At 38.4% G+C, this 14676-nt stretch overlaps 1 protein-coding gene across 7 annotated transcripts in view; it reads left to right on the top strand.

Annotated features, from left to right (window-relative positions):
- Positions 1-14676, top strand: part of FARS2 (phenylalanyl-tRNA synthetase 2, mitochondrial) — a 232768-nt gene that overhangs the window by 463 nt on the left and 217629 nt on the right. The window contains exons 1-3 of one of the 7 annotated variants that reach the window (XM_042049165.1): positions 1327-1502; positions 6510-6615; positions 14484-14541. In XM_042049165.1, the coding sequence (XP_041905099.1) occupies positions 14536-14541 (6 nt within the window). In that variant the 5' untranslated portion in view covers positions 1327-1502; positions 6510-6615; positions 14484-14535. Of the gene's footprint in view, positions 1-1326; positions 1503-6509; positions 6616-14483; positions 14542-14676 lie in introns of those variants that run through there. The other 6 variants (XM_042049162.1, XM_042049163.1, XM_042049164.1 and 3 more) reach the window with 6 other exon arrangements.

Below are 14676 nucleotides of genomic sequence, written 5' to 3'. Positions count from 1 at the left end.
ATGGTGAGTGGCGGCGCGGAGCGGCAGCGGCCAAAGCTCGGCCCGGGCCCGGCGCGAGGCGCGGGCGGGGCGGGGCGAGGCGCGTCCCCGGCCGGGGCAGCCCCGGGGGCGGTGGGCTCGGGGGACTCGGGGTCGGTTCCCGGGTCTCGCCGGGTCGGGCCTGCCCGGTAGCTCCGGCGGGAATCACAAGGCGCGACTGTCCCGGGGGTGCCTGTCGGGCTCGGCCGTGCGGCTGTGAAGGGCCCGAGGGCGGGGAGGGAAGGCCCGAGCGGCAGGGAAAGCGAAACCAGCGCTCAGAAGCGGTGGTCGGCGAGGGCAGCAGCGTAGTGTGCGCGCCCCGTACTTGGTGTGCCACGGGGAGGTGGATGCTGGCGCGGGGGGATGGATACTGGGACAGGAAAGGAGCAACAAGTGATGTGTGCAGGGGGTTGCCTCGGAACCGCTGTATACATTTGCAGTCAGTGGTCACGTACTGGAGAGAGTCCAGCAGAGGCCACAAAAATGATTTGGGGTCTGGAGCATCTGTCTTTATGAGGAGAGAGTGCAGGAGCTGGGCCTGTTTAGTCTGGAGAATAGAGGACTGTCAGAGGATCTCATAAGATAAATATCTCAAAGGTGAGTTACAAGAGCTTGATGCCAGACTCTTCAGTAATGCCCAGCAAAAGGATAAGGAGCAGTGGCCATAAACTAGAACACAAAAGTTTCACCTCAATGTGAGAAGCAACTTTACATTAAGGGTAGCAGAACACTGGAACAGGCTGCCCAGGGAGTTTGTGGAGTCTTCTTCTCTGGGGACATGGAAAATCCACATGGATGTGTTCCTGTGTCACCTGCTCAGGATGATCCTGCCTTGCCAGAGGGGTTGTACTAGATGGTCTTCAGAGGTCCCTTCCAACACCAACATTCTGTGATTCTCTGAAATCACTATAGACATTTGCAGTCGGTGTTCATCTGTGCTAGTGTACCAGGGGCTGTTATGTTATAGGGATGTTTGAGTTGTTCCTCTCTCAATATCTGGTTTTAAGATGAATTATGTTATTTAAACCACACATCAAGCATCCTCCTTTGCTTAAAGTTTTGCCACTGCAGAATAAACTTAACTTCGTAACTTAGAGGTATTATGCCACAGCTGTATTTAATGCTGATTTTTGAATGTTATCAGCAGTACAATTTATTTAGAATCATAGAATCATCAAGGTTGGAAGAGGCCTTTAATCTCCAGTCCAGCTGTCCACCCAGCACTGCCACTGTAACCCCTAAACCACTAAATCCCCTCACCCAGCACTGCATCCAGGTGCCTGTTAAAGACCTCTAGGGATGGTGATTCCACCACCTCCCTGGGCAACCTATTCCAATGCCTGACCACCCTAACAGTGAAAACATTTTTTTCTACTATCTAACCTGAATCTCCCCTGTCTCAGTTTAAGGCCATTTCCTCTGGTCTTCTCACTGCAGGCACAGCAGAAGAGACCGGACCCCACTTCACTAGAACCTCCTTTCAGGTATCATGACAGGGTTCCTACTTCCTTCACAGTTTGTTTTCTATAAAGTAGATGTGTAAAACAACTATCATGTAGATACTCTACATATCTCTGGCAACAGTGCTTCAATTGCTGCTTCTAATTTAACTCATATTTTATTGCATATGCATTTGAGTATTCTTGTCAGTTTTAGATCTGATGTAATTTACAGTTTGTTTTAAAGAACTAAAATAGTTCTGTGCTTTTGGATGTAATTAGTATAGACACATGAATTTATTTCAAGTTTATCTTTACAGGTATGCTATGTTTTAGCAGCCCTTTTAGGCTTCTGAAAATGGAGATTTTCCATATGCAGAAAATTTCCTGGATGTTCTCTTTATCAAAACCAAAACTAGAAATGTTACAGGAAATGTAGAAAAACATATGCAGCTGCAGTACTGGGATGAGCATTGCTTTTGAGGCCTTCCCTTGTAAGCTGTAAAGCAGTGTGTTTTGGTTTAGGTCTTGGCATTCAGGACACCCACATGGAGAAATACAAAGCAAGCGTGCCCTTCATTTGCCAGTGGGACCAACCAAATGCTCCTTGTAGCCCAAGCCATGTTGTTGATGCAAATTGCCATGCCAGAATCAGAGCCCATTTGGGGTGCTGATGCTCCCTATCTTTGCAGCTGTTGCTGGCTGGGCTGCTTAATACGTATTATAGCAGAACTCTGGCTTTGTATCTATGGACTTACCGTCTTCCCTGAAAGTAGCAGTGGCCACCCTGCCCTTTGTTATGATGGTGGGCTTCAGACAGCTTAAAAAGATAATGTTTTTGTCACATACAGAGCCAAACTTAGGTTTGAGAGTTTAGCAAAGTTATGTGATGTCATTCTGTGGATGAGTGTGGCAGTTGTTCCATCTAATTTTACAACAGCCCTCAGGTATTGTTGGAAATAAAGTTTTCATGTTGCAGTCTGTATCTCTAAATGATGAGGGAGTAACTGGGATGAAAGCATTAAGCAAATTTTGTTTATAAGAACGCTATTGATTTAATATTTGAAAAGTAATTATAAATTATTTTTAGATAGCCTCAGATGCTAATCCTGCTCATGAAACTCCCTGACAGTTTTTGTGAGTTTTGTTTTTTTACTTTTTTTTTTTTAGGTAACCATGTTTGTCTCTTGAAAAAGCCTAGAAACCCCCTATGTTTAGAATAAGCAGTAAGCGCATACAATGCGTGATTAAATGCAGAGTAAATCTATCAAAGGAGAGAAGTCTTTCCTCTTGTCTCCCTTTTCTAGCTTAACCTTTAATACACTCAAGGAGGGAAGATCAATTTTTGGCAGAAACTTGTCACCGTTGTGCAGTTGGGTTGGCACTGTTAACTGGAAAAATTAATTATAATCTTCCGCATTTGCTACTGTGGTTTCTTGGAAGAGATGGGTTATGGTCCCGGAAGTCGTGTCATTCTGCAGGGAGTGGACATTGCTGTGACTGGGATACACGTGTTTCTGCTGGCCTTTGTTAATGTGCAATGTCACTGCAAGCCTGCAGGGAACTGAAAGGATGGACACAGCCCAAATGACCGCTGTGTGTCCTGTGACACTGGAGCCTGTGTATGGGGAAGCAGTAATAACCACTTCATTAGCTACCTCCTCATTCCTGAGGGGAAAACTACACCTGAATTTACGGTTGGTGGGTGTTCATTTGTATAGAAGTTTTTGCTTTCAGCCTTTGGTCTGGGAACAAAGGTGGCATATGTCTTGCCTTTCTGCATCTCTTGAGATAAATAAGCACTTTGAAAAGGATATAATAGTACTGGGAATGTTTAAGTGTGTAGTTGCTAAAAGACAAGGGGGGGGAAGGAATTTGGATGAAATACCTGCAGAGGCTGTGGACTGGTGTGAAAGAAACAGCTGTTCTATTCTCTAGAACATATTCTATGTCCTGTCGTCTGATGCCGGATTGTTCCTTGTGGTGCACTATTTCAGCTTTATGACATGACACTGAACACTTTCAGAGAGCACATGCTTTCCTGGCATGCTGCTGTTGGTTTTCATTATTTTTCTTTGGGGGTCAGAAGGATAATTGATTGTAGTGATATTATAATCTCTTTTAATAATTGTTTTTCAGTTTATGAAAACATGCTAATTTTTCTGTGCTGCAGTGGTGTGGTATCTCTTTTCTTTCCTGCTCTTAGTTCTTGGTTGATAGGGTCGTGCACAGTGATATCCTGCACAGTGTAGAGTAGGACCTTTGAAAGAAGGATTATAAATCACAAGAATTTTGGGATTTCAGTGACAAATGTAACAAACTATAATTCAACCATTCCCTATGGTGAATAAGATTTCCACAGTATCAACAAGAGGCCTTGATTGACTCTGCTACTTTAAAAAAATTGCATTTATTTGGTTGCCCTGTAGAAAAGAACATTTTTATTTAGGAGGAGAAACTTCCATATTTCAAATTCAGCTATACTCCTAAATTCTTTGTGCATTTAAAAAAATTCTACCTGGGAGTTCAGAGGGAAGGAAAAATTGTGACAAAACTCTTCTCTTGGTCATCTTTTTGTGAGTTACCCCATCTCTTTCCAAACTGAATTGCAGAATGCTGTGTGTTGTTTAAAGTAAGATTGTAAGAATAGTAGTAATAGGAAAACCAAACCACAACCAGCAGTGCATTGCCTGTTGTAGTACTAGGTCTTTTAAGGGAATACGTGTTTTACCACTGCTCCTAAACCTTTGCTAGTTCATGATCTCTTGTGCTGCAGGCATTGAACTAAAAGAAACACTGAATTTTGTCTTCCCTGTTGGCCACAGTTTTAACTTTCTAATTTCCTGTGGCCATGTGCAACTCCAGAGGACTTCATGGGCAATGTGTTACCTGACAGTTAAGGAGCTGGACAGTTCAGGAGTCGCAGGATAACTTCTGGATCAATGAAATGCAGTGCTGTACACCATGCTGATTTTGAAAGGTGTTCTTAGTGGATGTATATTGGTAAAGTCCTATGAAATGCTTGAAATAAAAACACTATAAAAGGCCAGAATTAAATGGATAATTTTGTGTTACAGTTATAGGCAAGAGAATATCTGATAGGGATTAAAATTACCAGTAATGGTTAAATAGTTCAGCATGTAATAGTTGCATCAAATGCAAATGACACTTCTAAACACTTCTTACCTTAATGCTGATGAAGACAAGAACCCAACAAAAAATTACCATATTTTTGCTGTGTAATTTTTTGTCATACTGAAATCTTGCTCAGAAATCTAATAATGAGAAGTATGAAGGACAGTATTAATGAAGTGTTCTCATCCATGACCTCATCAATTCAGAAATGCTTTCTTTGCTGTGCTTTCCAGTGTTTTATCGAATTCAGCCTTAAATAACTTCCCTTTCTGTGGGAAAATATATTCTACTTTATATTGTATTGCTGTTAAGAAATGTTTTCTGATGCTCATCCTATGCCACCCTCTTCCCTGAGTTCATCCCACTTTTTTATTTATGCCCCTTTAGAGTCACACTGTGTAACCCCTCTCCCTCCTCTGCAATTTACACTATCATCCTATTTCTCAGTAACTGTCAGCCAGACAGGCTAAATTATGTAGTTATTTTGATATTATTTCTGTCCTCTTTCAAAGGATATTGAAAATTTTAGCTGAGGAAGCAAACTTAGCTGTAAAACAAGGACTGATACTTTGTTTAAGAGCAACTGAGAATCTCTTTGTAGCCATCCCTGTATATTTTTTGCTGACTTGTGATTTCCAGTTTGGCAGGTTGGTTACAAATGGTACTGCCAATCTTTTGAGTTAAAGATCATGATTGCACCTCAGATGTTTTGCTAGAGCAAAGTTCTTTCTTCTCTTGAGCACCTTTTTTTTTCACATATAAATGTGTATGTGAGTGTGCAAAAAACATATAAGTATGTATACAGGCATGCATACGGTCATGCTGTGGTGGTAAAGGTCATGCCCTTCATCTCAGATTCTCCATCTTTCAGTCTCGGGGATTGGTGCACAGCTAGCACCTGTGTGCTGTGGGGTTTTTTTCTGCTTACCCAATCGCATGTCTCAAGCATGTGAAATCAAAGACATCCTGCTGCTTGCATGCATCCCAGTTCTTCTGCTCCCTGCATTGTGGGCATGGGCTTTCTTGTCAGATGATGCTAGGGGCCAGCTCCACTCAAGGACCACTGCTTAAGTCCTTCCCTGAAACTCCACCTCAGTAGCCATGTCCTTATAAATCCTTCTTGTGTGATTATTTGTTGGAAGCAATTCCTAGATCAAAGTATTAGTAGGTGTAGAAGTATCATGTTGATGTAAGGTAGCGTGGATCTGATGTAAGAAAACATGTTATCCAAGGTAAAGTAAAAGTAGAAAGTTCTTCTATAATGTGTTGGAAAGATGTGACCTCTGATAATGGGGCATGTGGAAGGAACTAATATTTTAAATTTTTTCTAGTGGAAGAAAGTTAAGCAAAATTGTTTTTTACAATGGATGGGTAAACATCAAGGACTGAGTGGATTGTAAGTAGGCAATCCATTTAGTTTTCTGACTGTCAGATGAGGGGAAGGGGAATATGATTTTCCACTTGCAGCACATTTTCATTTTATGTTGTGCTGTGCATCCATGTTTGACTTTTTGTTCTAGTAGCTTGGACTTCTGATCAGGAAAAAAAATCAGCAGTTTGAATAGGAAGCTGAAGCAAATTGTTTCTGGAGATGAAAGAAGACTATGGAGCAGTGCTTTAGTTGAAATGAGGAAAACAATACAGCCATATTAGGGACTGCAGTAATGGTAGAGTTTAAGGTATCTACTTTTGCATGATCCTTGACATTTTTGATCTTTCATCTTGTCTCACTATTGGTTTTATGTCCTCAGAGCTCTGACAATGAGTGATAGTGCATTAGGGACATGTTCCTATATATATCATGCTTCTGATGCATTTGTAAGATCAGCTGAATTGTCAGTACTTCCTTACATGCCTTCACAGTTCTAGATAGAATTTTATTTTTATTTTATTTCTGTTTCTGTTTTTTATATCTAGGGTGACCGTGTCAAAATTTGTCTTTCAGCCTGAGAAGGAACAAAGCACTGACTAAAGCTAACAGGCAAAAGAAGCAGAGCTAAAGAAAGATTATCTCTGCTTGCAGGTAAATAATCAAAAATAAATTTAGCTTTCTGAATTGGTCTTTGACAGCAGCACTGCCAGCCTTTTTATTCAGTAACAAGTTTTCAGTCCCTCTCCATTTTAATTAATAATTAAATTTTAGTTTATTTAATAATTAAAATATCTTTCTTCATCTTCAGCGACTGCTAAGGACAGGTATGATAACTATCTAAATTTGCTTTCCATATAGAATTCATGCATTTCCTTATGCCTAATGCAAAGAAAATTATGAGACTTGAGACATAAAGATAGGTGTGTAACAATAATGGGAGAGAGAGAGAAAGAGGGAGAGATAGAAAATAATAATCTTCTGAAAAAGAAATTCAGAAGGACAAATTTTAACATCTTTATATTGGAGCATGTCCCGATCCTTGAATATAATCCCTTTGGAATCTGCCTAACTACCTAGGCAATAAGTTGCTGTTCAGTGTGAGAGGAGGTGGCAGAATTAAGTTCTCCATGCTTTACACACCAGTTATTATTGATGCAAGATGGGATGGGATGGGATAGGATAGGATGGGATAGGATAGGATGGGATAGGATAGGATGGGATGCTCTGGTGAATGGAGAGTGGACTCGGGGAGCTCTGGAGAGGCAATAGTTAGGAATTTACAAACCCCACCATTAACTTTCCAGTCTTATCTACGTGACCCCATGGCAGCATCAGCGAAAGGTAATGGGGGTCAGTGTCTCCTAATAAAGTTTGTGAGTTCCCTCCAGCTGGGAATAAGTGTTGATTTAGATGGGGATGCAGACCTATGAAGTGGAGCTGCCAGCTTTCCTATAGGGATGGGTTTACATTCTGCTGAAAGGCGGGAAAGAGGAATGGGGGAAGAAATACTTTGAAATACTGTTCTGGGAACATTTGTGAGAGTTCATCTCTCTAGAGATCTGAATTAAGTATCTCCTTGTTCTACAATTTCTGTGATTAGCTTTTTCAGGTATGCTTTGTAGCCTAGTATTGGTTTTGACCAAGGTCAGGTTGTGGGGATTTTTGTTGTTGTTGTTGTTGTTTTATTTTGTTTGTTTGCTTGTTTGTTTTAACCTGGCAGTACACATGCTTTGTTTCCTTTAATTCATTTTTATGCAGTTGATTTTAATTTTTGTTTAACTTTTTCCTTTTTTGGAAATGATTCCTGGTGAAGTAGATTCACTGCATCTAAAACGGAGAAAACAGGTAAACAGAGCAAATTATCAGGTCCTCACACAGATTTAATAGTACTTCTATTTTTTTTGTGTGTAAGTAGGATTTCTAAATTGGTTTGACTTTCATGAAAGTTTTCAAGACCTTCACTGAGAGTGTTCTTACTTTTGAGAGTGTTAGCATAATTTTTTAAATTGCTTTCTCACTTATTTTGACTGGGAACATAGCTTTTTTTCAACTTTTGTTTTGACTTTGATTTTATTATACTAATTACTTTCAGTGTGAAAATTGCATAGTGAATTACACCAAGTCTTTCTATGGGAAGAGTTTGTTGTAAAATGGACAGACATGGTATTATAAGCATAAAATTATCACATATTTAAAACATAATTAAATAGAGGTAAGTTTTGTTGAGCTTAGTAAAGCTGCTTGCTTTTTATGTGGGCACACTAACTTTGTCAAGTTTTATGAAAGAATGTTGTTCTAAACAGATAGAGAGATGTTGCTTGATAGAGGTCAGCTTTTTCTGTTTCCTTTCTGTCCCTCTTCCTCCATGCACAGATTGTGGTTCGGATTCCACCCTCCACTTCCATTCTCAATGTGTCTTATTTTTACACTACCATTTTATTGCTGTTCTGTTGTGGCAAGTTATATTCTTAATATAGTATTCATTCTACAAACAGAAACTGTGCTGGATAGACTTGAACTAAGTATGTGGGAACACCATGTTTATTCTAGTTACTTTGTCAGGCTACCTGAGTTGTTATTTAAAGGATTCATTTTTTAATAAACTTAATTTAAGAGATATTGCAGATTCTACCAAATCCTATTTTGTCACCTGATATTAGGAGTTCATTTGACCCTAGTGTCCCCTGTGGTCTCAGTCTTGACCCTGAGTGGCAGACCCTGCTGGGCCTGTGTGGAACACGATCTTTCAGCATGTGGCAAATTGCAATTCTACAGATGATTTTAAAGAAAAAAAAATCAAAACAATTATTTTCTTTTAATTTTGATTCTCTCAGTATGTAACAGATGTGGCATTAACTGAAGATTGTTTTGTCATATGTGACCTTGAGCTATAATAACATCTTATTCTTCATTAATAATAAAAACTTGATTCTTTTATGCTGTTATTTTCTTTAGTTCCCTGACTTGCATATCTTCTTCCACCTAGTCAGTGTGTATATCTTGGCTCGGAATGCAAGATGAGAGGGTATTGCCTTTGTTATTTAAAAACTGGATGGAGCATCCATCCACTTCTGTGCATAGTCTTAAATGTATATACTTTTATATATATGTATATATATACTTCTGTGCCATAGTCTGAGATGTGCATTCTGAGCTCTGTCTTCAGTTTTCTTTCACTGAAGCTTGTTCTGGAGGGAAGCGTGACTTGCATGTGTCTGGTGTCACATAAGGGTTCTCTGACCTAATTAAAATACGTGGCTTTCTCAAGGCCTTTCAGACAAAGAATTTCTTTTGTTCGTTGTGCTGGGCTTTGTGTAGAGTAAGTATATCAGTATTAGCAAGCCTTATAGGAGATGTAACCTGGGAACATCACAGTTGTTGAAACATGAAGGTGCTTGGAAGCCCATTATCCTAGGGAGCTGTGAGCCATGGACTCAAGTATTTCCTATTTTCTAGCATTAGTGACAAAGAAAGAAGTTAGCAATACTAGTCTTGTTCTTTTTAGTGTTATACTTTCAAACCTTTTTTTTTAATCTGGTGATAGTGGGACTGCATGGAGACACAATTTAAATCTGTGTTTTAAGTCATGCTTGCCTTGCTTTCCTTGCTACAGAATATTTTGGAACTAGTTCTTCTTTAACAAGTTATTGGAGATGTCAGCACCTCTGAGATGCTGTAAAGGCAGTTGTGTTCAGATGTAATCAAATACAGTGTTACAAGTTAGGTCTGCCTGAATACATATGAATTAATCCTGGCTGTAAACTTTTAACAAAACCAGAGCACAATTGTATCAGGAAATTGGAACAGGATTGAGCAAATGCATTTTAAAATTTGACTTATATTTGTTTGAATAGGCAGAACTTTAAATTTAGGGGGCTTAAATTTATCATGAATATTTATAACTAGCATTGTTTATAATTCAGTATCAGTTGTTGCAGTTGAAGTATTTTTAAGGAAAATACTACTTTTTTTACCCTTAGGCTTTAAACATAATTAATGCATTTATTCGGTGTAGTCACAGAAGATGTTTCATAATACAAGTGGAATATTTGCGCATCAGGTTTACTGTCTTTTGGTAACCCATATGCACTCATAACTGTAGAATATGCAAAGTATAATTTTTAAGGTGGTTAATGGAGGTTGGCTAGGCAGTTAATTCTTTTGTGTCTTCTTGGGTACACTTGTCCTTAAAAGAGTGAAATAAGTCTTCATCTTGCGGCTCAGCAGTTTGTTGGAAGAGTGAGGAGGCAGTACACAGGCTTGACAGTCATATGGGATTTAGAAGAAATACATTATCCATTCACCTATGGTAAATTTTAGTGCTGGAATCAAGGAAATAACAGCGGAGTAGTAAAAAAATAAATATGTAAATAGAGTAAGTAAGTTTGCTAAAAAGACCAGGGTAAAGGAAAGCAAACTGAAAATGTTTAGCAGTGCAATCTTACTTCATTTTTGTTTCACCTTCTGAAATTTGTATTGCTGTGAGACCAACTGTATTGAGACAGATACTATGATTGTGTGAGATTTGCTGGCAGAGCTGTTGTATTGTTTGCAAATTTTGCTGTTCATGAGAGTCCAGCATTTTGTGTAGGTTAAATGGGTTGGAACGAACTGTGTCGTTTAGAAACTGATGTGGTGGGGTTTTTTTTTCCTTTTACAACATGCAAGTCAGTACTGCACTCTGTGTAGGCTAGCTGCTTTTCCCTATACTTTTGTTTTATTTTTTTTCATGCTTTATTTGTGTTTGCAACACATGTGATTTGGGATCAAATGTAAATGATGATACAGAGTTTCTAAACAAATTTTGTTTGTTGTGACATAGTACGTATTTGCAATTCTGGCTTAAGACTTTGGGTAGTAGTTCTTGAGAGATGAAGGTGTCTTCTGCTTCTAGACTATGGTAACAGTAAGGAAAAACAACAGCCTAAGTCACTAGCACAAAAATGGGAGAATAAAAAAAGCTGGTTGTTGATTTCTGTTTCACTCACTCAACAGAAAAGAGCTTCAGTGATAGGGAATTGTACAAAACCAGTAAAGGTTTTCACATTATCTAAGAAGTGTTACAGCAAACAGAATTTACTTCTTAGTAGGTCCCATTTAACATTTCAAAGGTAGTGGGCTCTTATTAAGGAGAATGAGCTGCTAGCAGTGTTTTAAAATATAAGAAAGTATCTCTTTTTCTCTCAAGAGCAGTTATTAGCGCATGGGTAAATTTATAGGGCTCCGTTTTTACTCATTGTACCTTAAACTCTAACTCTGTTATTTTGCAACTATGGTGTACTCAGGCAAGGGCTGAGTTTAAGAACCATTTTTTACATGTCTGGACCCAGTAAAAAAGCCCTGCTAACATTGTTTTTAATTGGATGCCTAAAAGTGGCTCTGCCGAAAACTTCTCTGGAAAAGCAAAACAGAAGAAAGAGGGTAGGGATTTCAGTCATCCTTTTCTGACATCTCTCTCTTTACACCTCTTTCATCTCACAGAGGGGTTGAGAGAGAAGGGGCAAGCATACTGGGAGATCATTTCACATTCCAGTTCAGGATTTTAGGTCTCCATGAGAGATGATTTTGCATTGCATGGGAATAAAATCCTGCAGCTCTGACTCCCTGGTCATTAGGTTCCCAGTGGCACAGCAGAGTTGTCCAGGGCTTCTGAGTAGGTACAGCGAAGGAGACCTGAGGTGTGGTAATAAAAGTTGTAGGACCATTCCCTTTCCATTGGTTTTAGTGTGTTTCTCCAACATGAAGTAGAAGGAGGTGACGATTTAAAAAAAAAGCCTTTTCCAACAAGAAAGGCTCGAAATCTGTCTTAGAATAGGAAAGAGGTAAGGTGGCCAACTAGGCAGCACTGCATGCATAAATGTTATTGAAACTACGCCAAAACACCATTTTTTGTTTAAGCTTGTGTCCTTGTATAGATGAAATGGGAAGTTTCAGGCATAGACACTATTCTTCCTGTTGAAAGCTGACAACTTCAGTTTTCATTTAACTGGCTTGATTCTTGAACAGGAAAGGTTTTTTTTTTAATTATTATTTAATTTCCTATGTGATACTCATTGCATTTGAGACATTATGCGGTGGCTATTAAAAGTGATGCATATATTGATTTCCTAAATAAAGATTTTTGACCAGCTCCTTCCCAGCTCTGTTTTAAAGGAATGAGAGCCTTTAGGCTGATCTGAAAGGACATTTGCTGAAACCATGGCTACAAAGCACCTGAACAGCACTGGGAGATGAGTTTTGAGATGGTAAAATTAAATTATCATTTTTAATACAAACATTTAGTGAAAAAGAATGTGAAAAAACATTGTTAATCAGAATTGAAGCAAAGGCTATTCAGATAGGTTTCATAAATGTAATGTCCAGTTTAGTGAAGTTGTTTGGCAGTTGTGACATTGCATTTGAAATGTGACTAGAAATAGATTTTTAATCTGAGCACTGATTCTTTTTTTTTTTTTTTTGCTTTAGATGACATTAATTTGTCTTTCTGTTCATCTTAGAAAGCCCTATAAATTTAGTGCCCTATTTCTAGTACATTGGACTGACATTTTACATGTTCTGATATGGCAATATATTGTTGCAGGGGTGAATAGTGGGACACTCAAATCAACTTATAATGAGGGTAAACCTGTGTATGAAAGAAATAGTTGAAATCTTTTAAAGCTATTGATATAACAGTAATATTAGTAGTCAGTTTTCCTTCCTAACCCGGAGTAGCCTCTAATACACCTTCATGGAAAAGATTACTTAATTTTATGCAATGTAGTCAACTGTCAATTAATTTAAAATTCAGATCTGAGGGGAAATAGAAAATCACAAAATCTGTAGACTCATATGAAGCCCTCTTCACTTTCACACTGTTGGAGTGCTTTTTGATAAAGAAGAAAGCGGACGGAGTAGCAGCTAGATGTCTGGAACTGATCCACAGTTCATTGAATTAAATTGAAATTTTTTTCATTAACTTTGATCATCCTTGGATTGAACCGGTATGCATATGATTTAATTAGTAGTAAGCTCAGGAAATGCTGGGATGTTGGCTTTTCTAGTTCCTTACCTACTGAGATAGTAATTACATAAACCAATATATTTATTGGTGTGTCTATGATATGGCAAGTACAGAATGGGCTTTCCTAGTGGTGGACCTCCATTTTAAAGAGATATTTTATGGTAAACCTCTTTTTCTTTCTTGCTAATGATAAGATTGAATCTGATCATCTTTCATTACACATAAAACAGATCTATTTCTATGTCATTGAAAATATTTTTATGCTAGAAAAGGAAGCAAATTGTAACTTTATTGTATGTCTAATTTTAAAATACATTAACCTCCCCATGTTATATTTAACATTAAGGGTTAAAAATGCAAATTTTTGATAGGTTCTCTTTGCCTCAGAGCAATAAGGAGGTTCTCTAATATCATACGTTTAATTATCCAATAGAGTATGTTTTTATCATGGATCACATTGAAGGTATCTCTATTAATGCTGTCTTTTATTTTATTTTAAATTATGTAAAGCAGTGCAGCTTCATGTTGGGATACCTTTACATTTATGCAAGTTTGAGAAGCAACCACAAAAAACTCCTCTGCTAAGGGCAAGTTTGTAGGCATAGCTGCTGGACAGTCATAGTTCAGAATGGCTGAATTTCTCATCTGAAGCATTTGAAATATTTTTACCCTGAACCAGATTTCTATCACCTTATTTGTTCCTGTATTATTTGTCATTAGGTGAGCTGCCCCAGTGCCTTATCTGGGTCAGGTGGTGAAGTTAAGGAGCTGCTTGGGGCAAGGAAGGGTGGTGGGAGTCGGCTGTGGGTGTTGACACTGGACACGGAGATTCCATGTAGATGTGTCCTGTTTGCTTTGGCAGACCCTGTTGTGAGTCTGAATGATTTACATCTAAAAGTTTATGAAAGCTTCTTGTGTGTTAGTAGCATAAATAGGAATAGTAGGTATAAAAATCAAGGGAGAAAGGCTTATAAGCTTACCACCACACTTTCTCAGTTTATCAGCTGTGTAACTAGCCATAAATCTGTCACTTGGGTTTGCTTATACTTTTGGTAGTTTGCACCCAGTTTTTAGAGCAATAAATAAGATTTCTCTAAGGTATCAGTTACATAGCTGTCAGTGAGACCTAACCTGAAAAAATTATGTCTGTGTCAAAAAATATTAAAAGGAGCCTTGATTTGTTTTCTCAAGGGCATTTAAGAGTTACTGAAGCAACATTAAATGCTATACCAAAAAGATGCTGAGATTTTAGGTGGTATTTTCTCTACTGCTTTACAGGAAAACATTTTGTAGCAACTGCAACATAACACAGAACATAGGCACCTTTCGAGGCAGACATTACCTTTTCAAATAAGCATGACCGATGCTTAGGCCATGCTGATGTGTTATTGTGTATCATCTGCAATGATTTTGGAGTGTATTACAGAATTATTTGTATGCTTGAGGGAGTGATCCAGAGAACAGAAAAGGAATTAAGTAGGTGATCTAAGTATTTATTTGTTTTATATGTTTCTAGCTGCTGATTGATGAGCTTATAATGCTACTGCTGCATTTGCAATTGAGAAGGGATGTTGGTAAGCAAATGATTTTTCTCACTTGCCTTTGTTTCTCTAAAAATGAGTAATTCCTTTTAGAAGGAGAACAATATTTTTAAGGTACAAATCTGAGAAACAGGTGAATGAAAATATATACACAGTCTACTTTTTTGG

The sequence above is a fragment of the Corvus kubaryi genome, unplaced genomic scaffold (genome assembly GCF_017639235.1).
Source record: "Corvus kubaryi isolate FWS band 111438036 unplaced genomic scaffold, C.kubaryi_AGA036_p1.0 69, whole genome shotgun sequence".
Taxonomy (NCBI): Eukaryota; Metazoa; Chordata; class Aves; order Passeriformes; family Corvidae; genus Corvus; species Corvus kubaryi.
The sequence above is the reverse complement of the archived record's forward strand: the minus strand, read 5'-3'. Positions and strand labels throughout refer to the sequence as shown.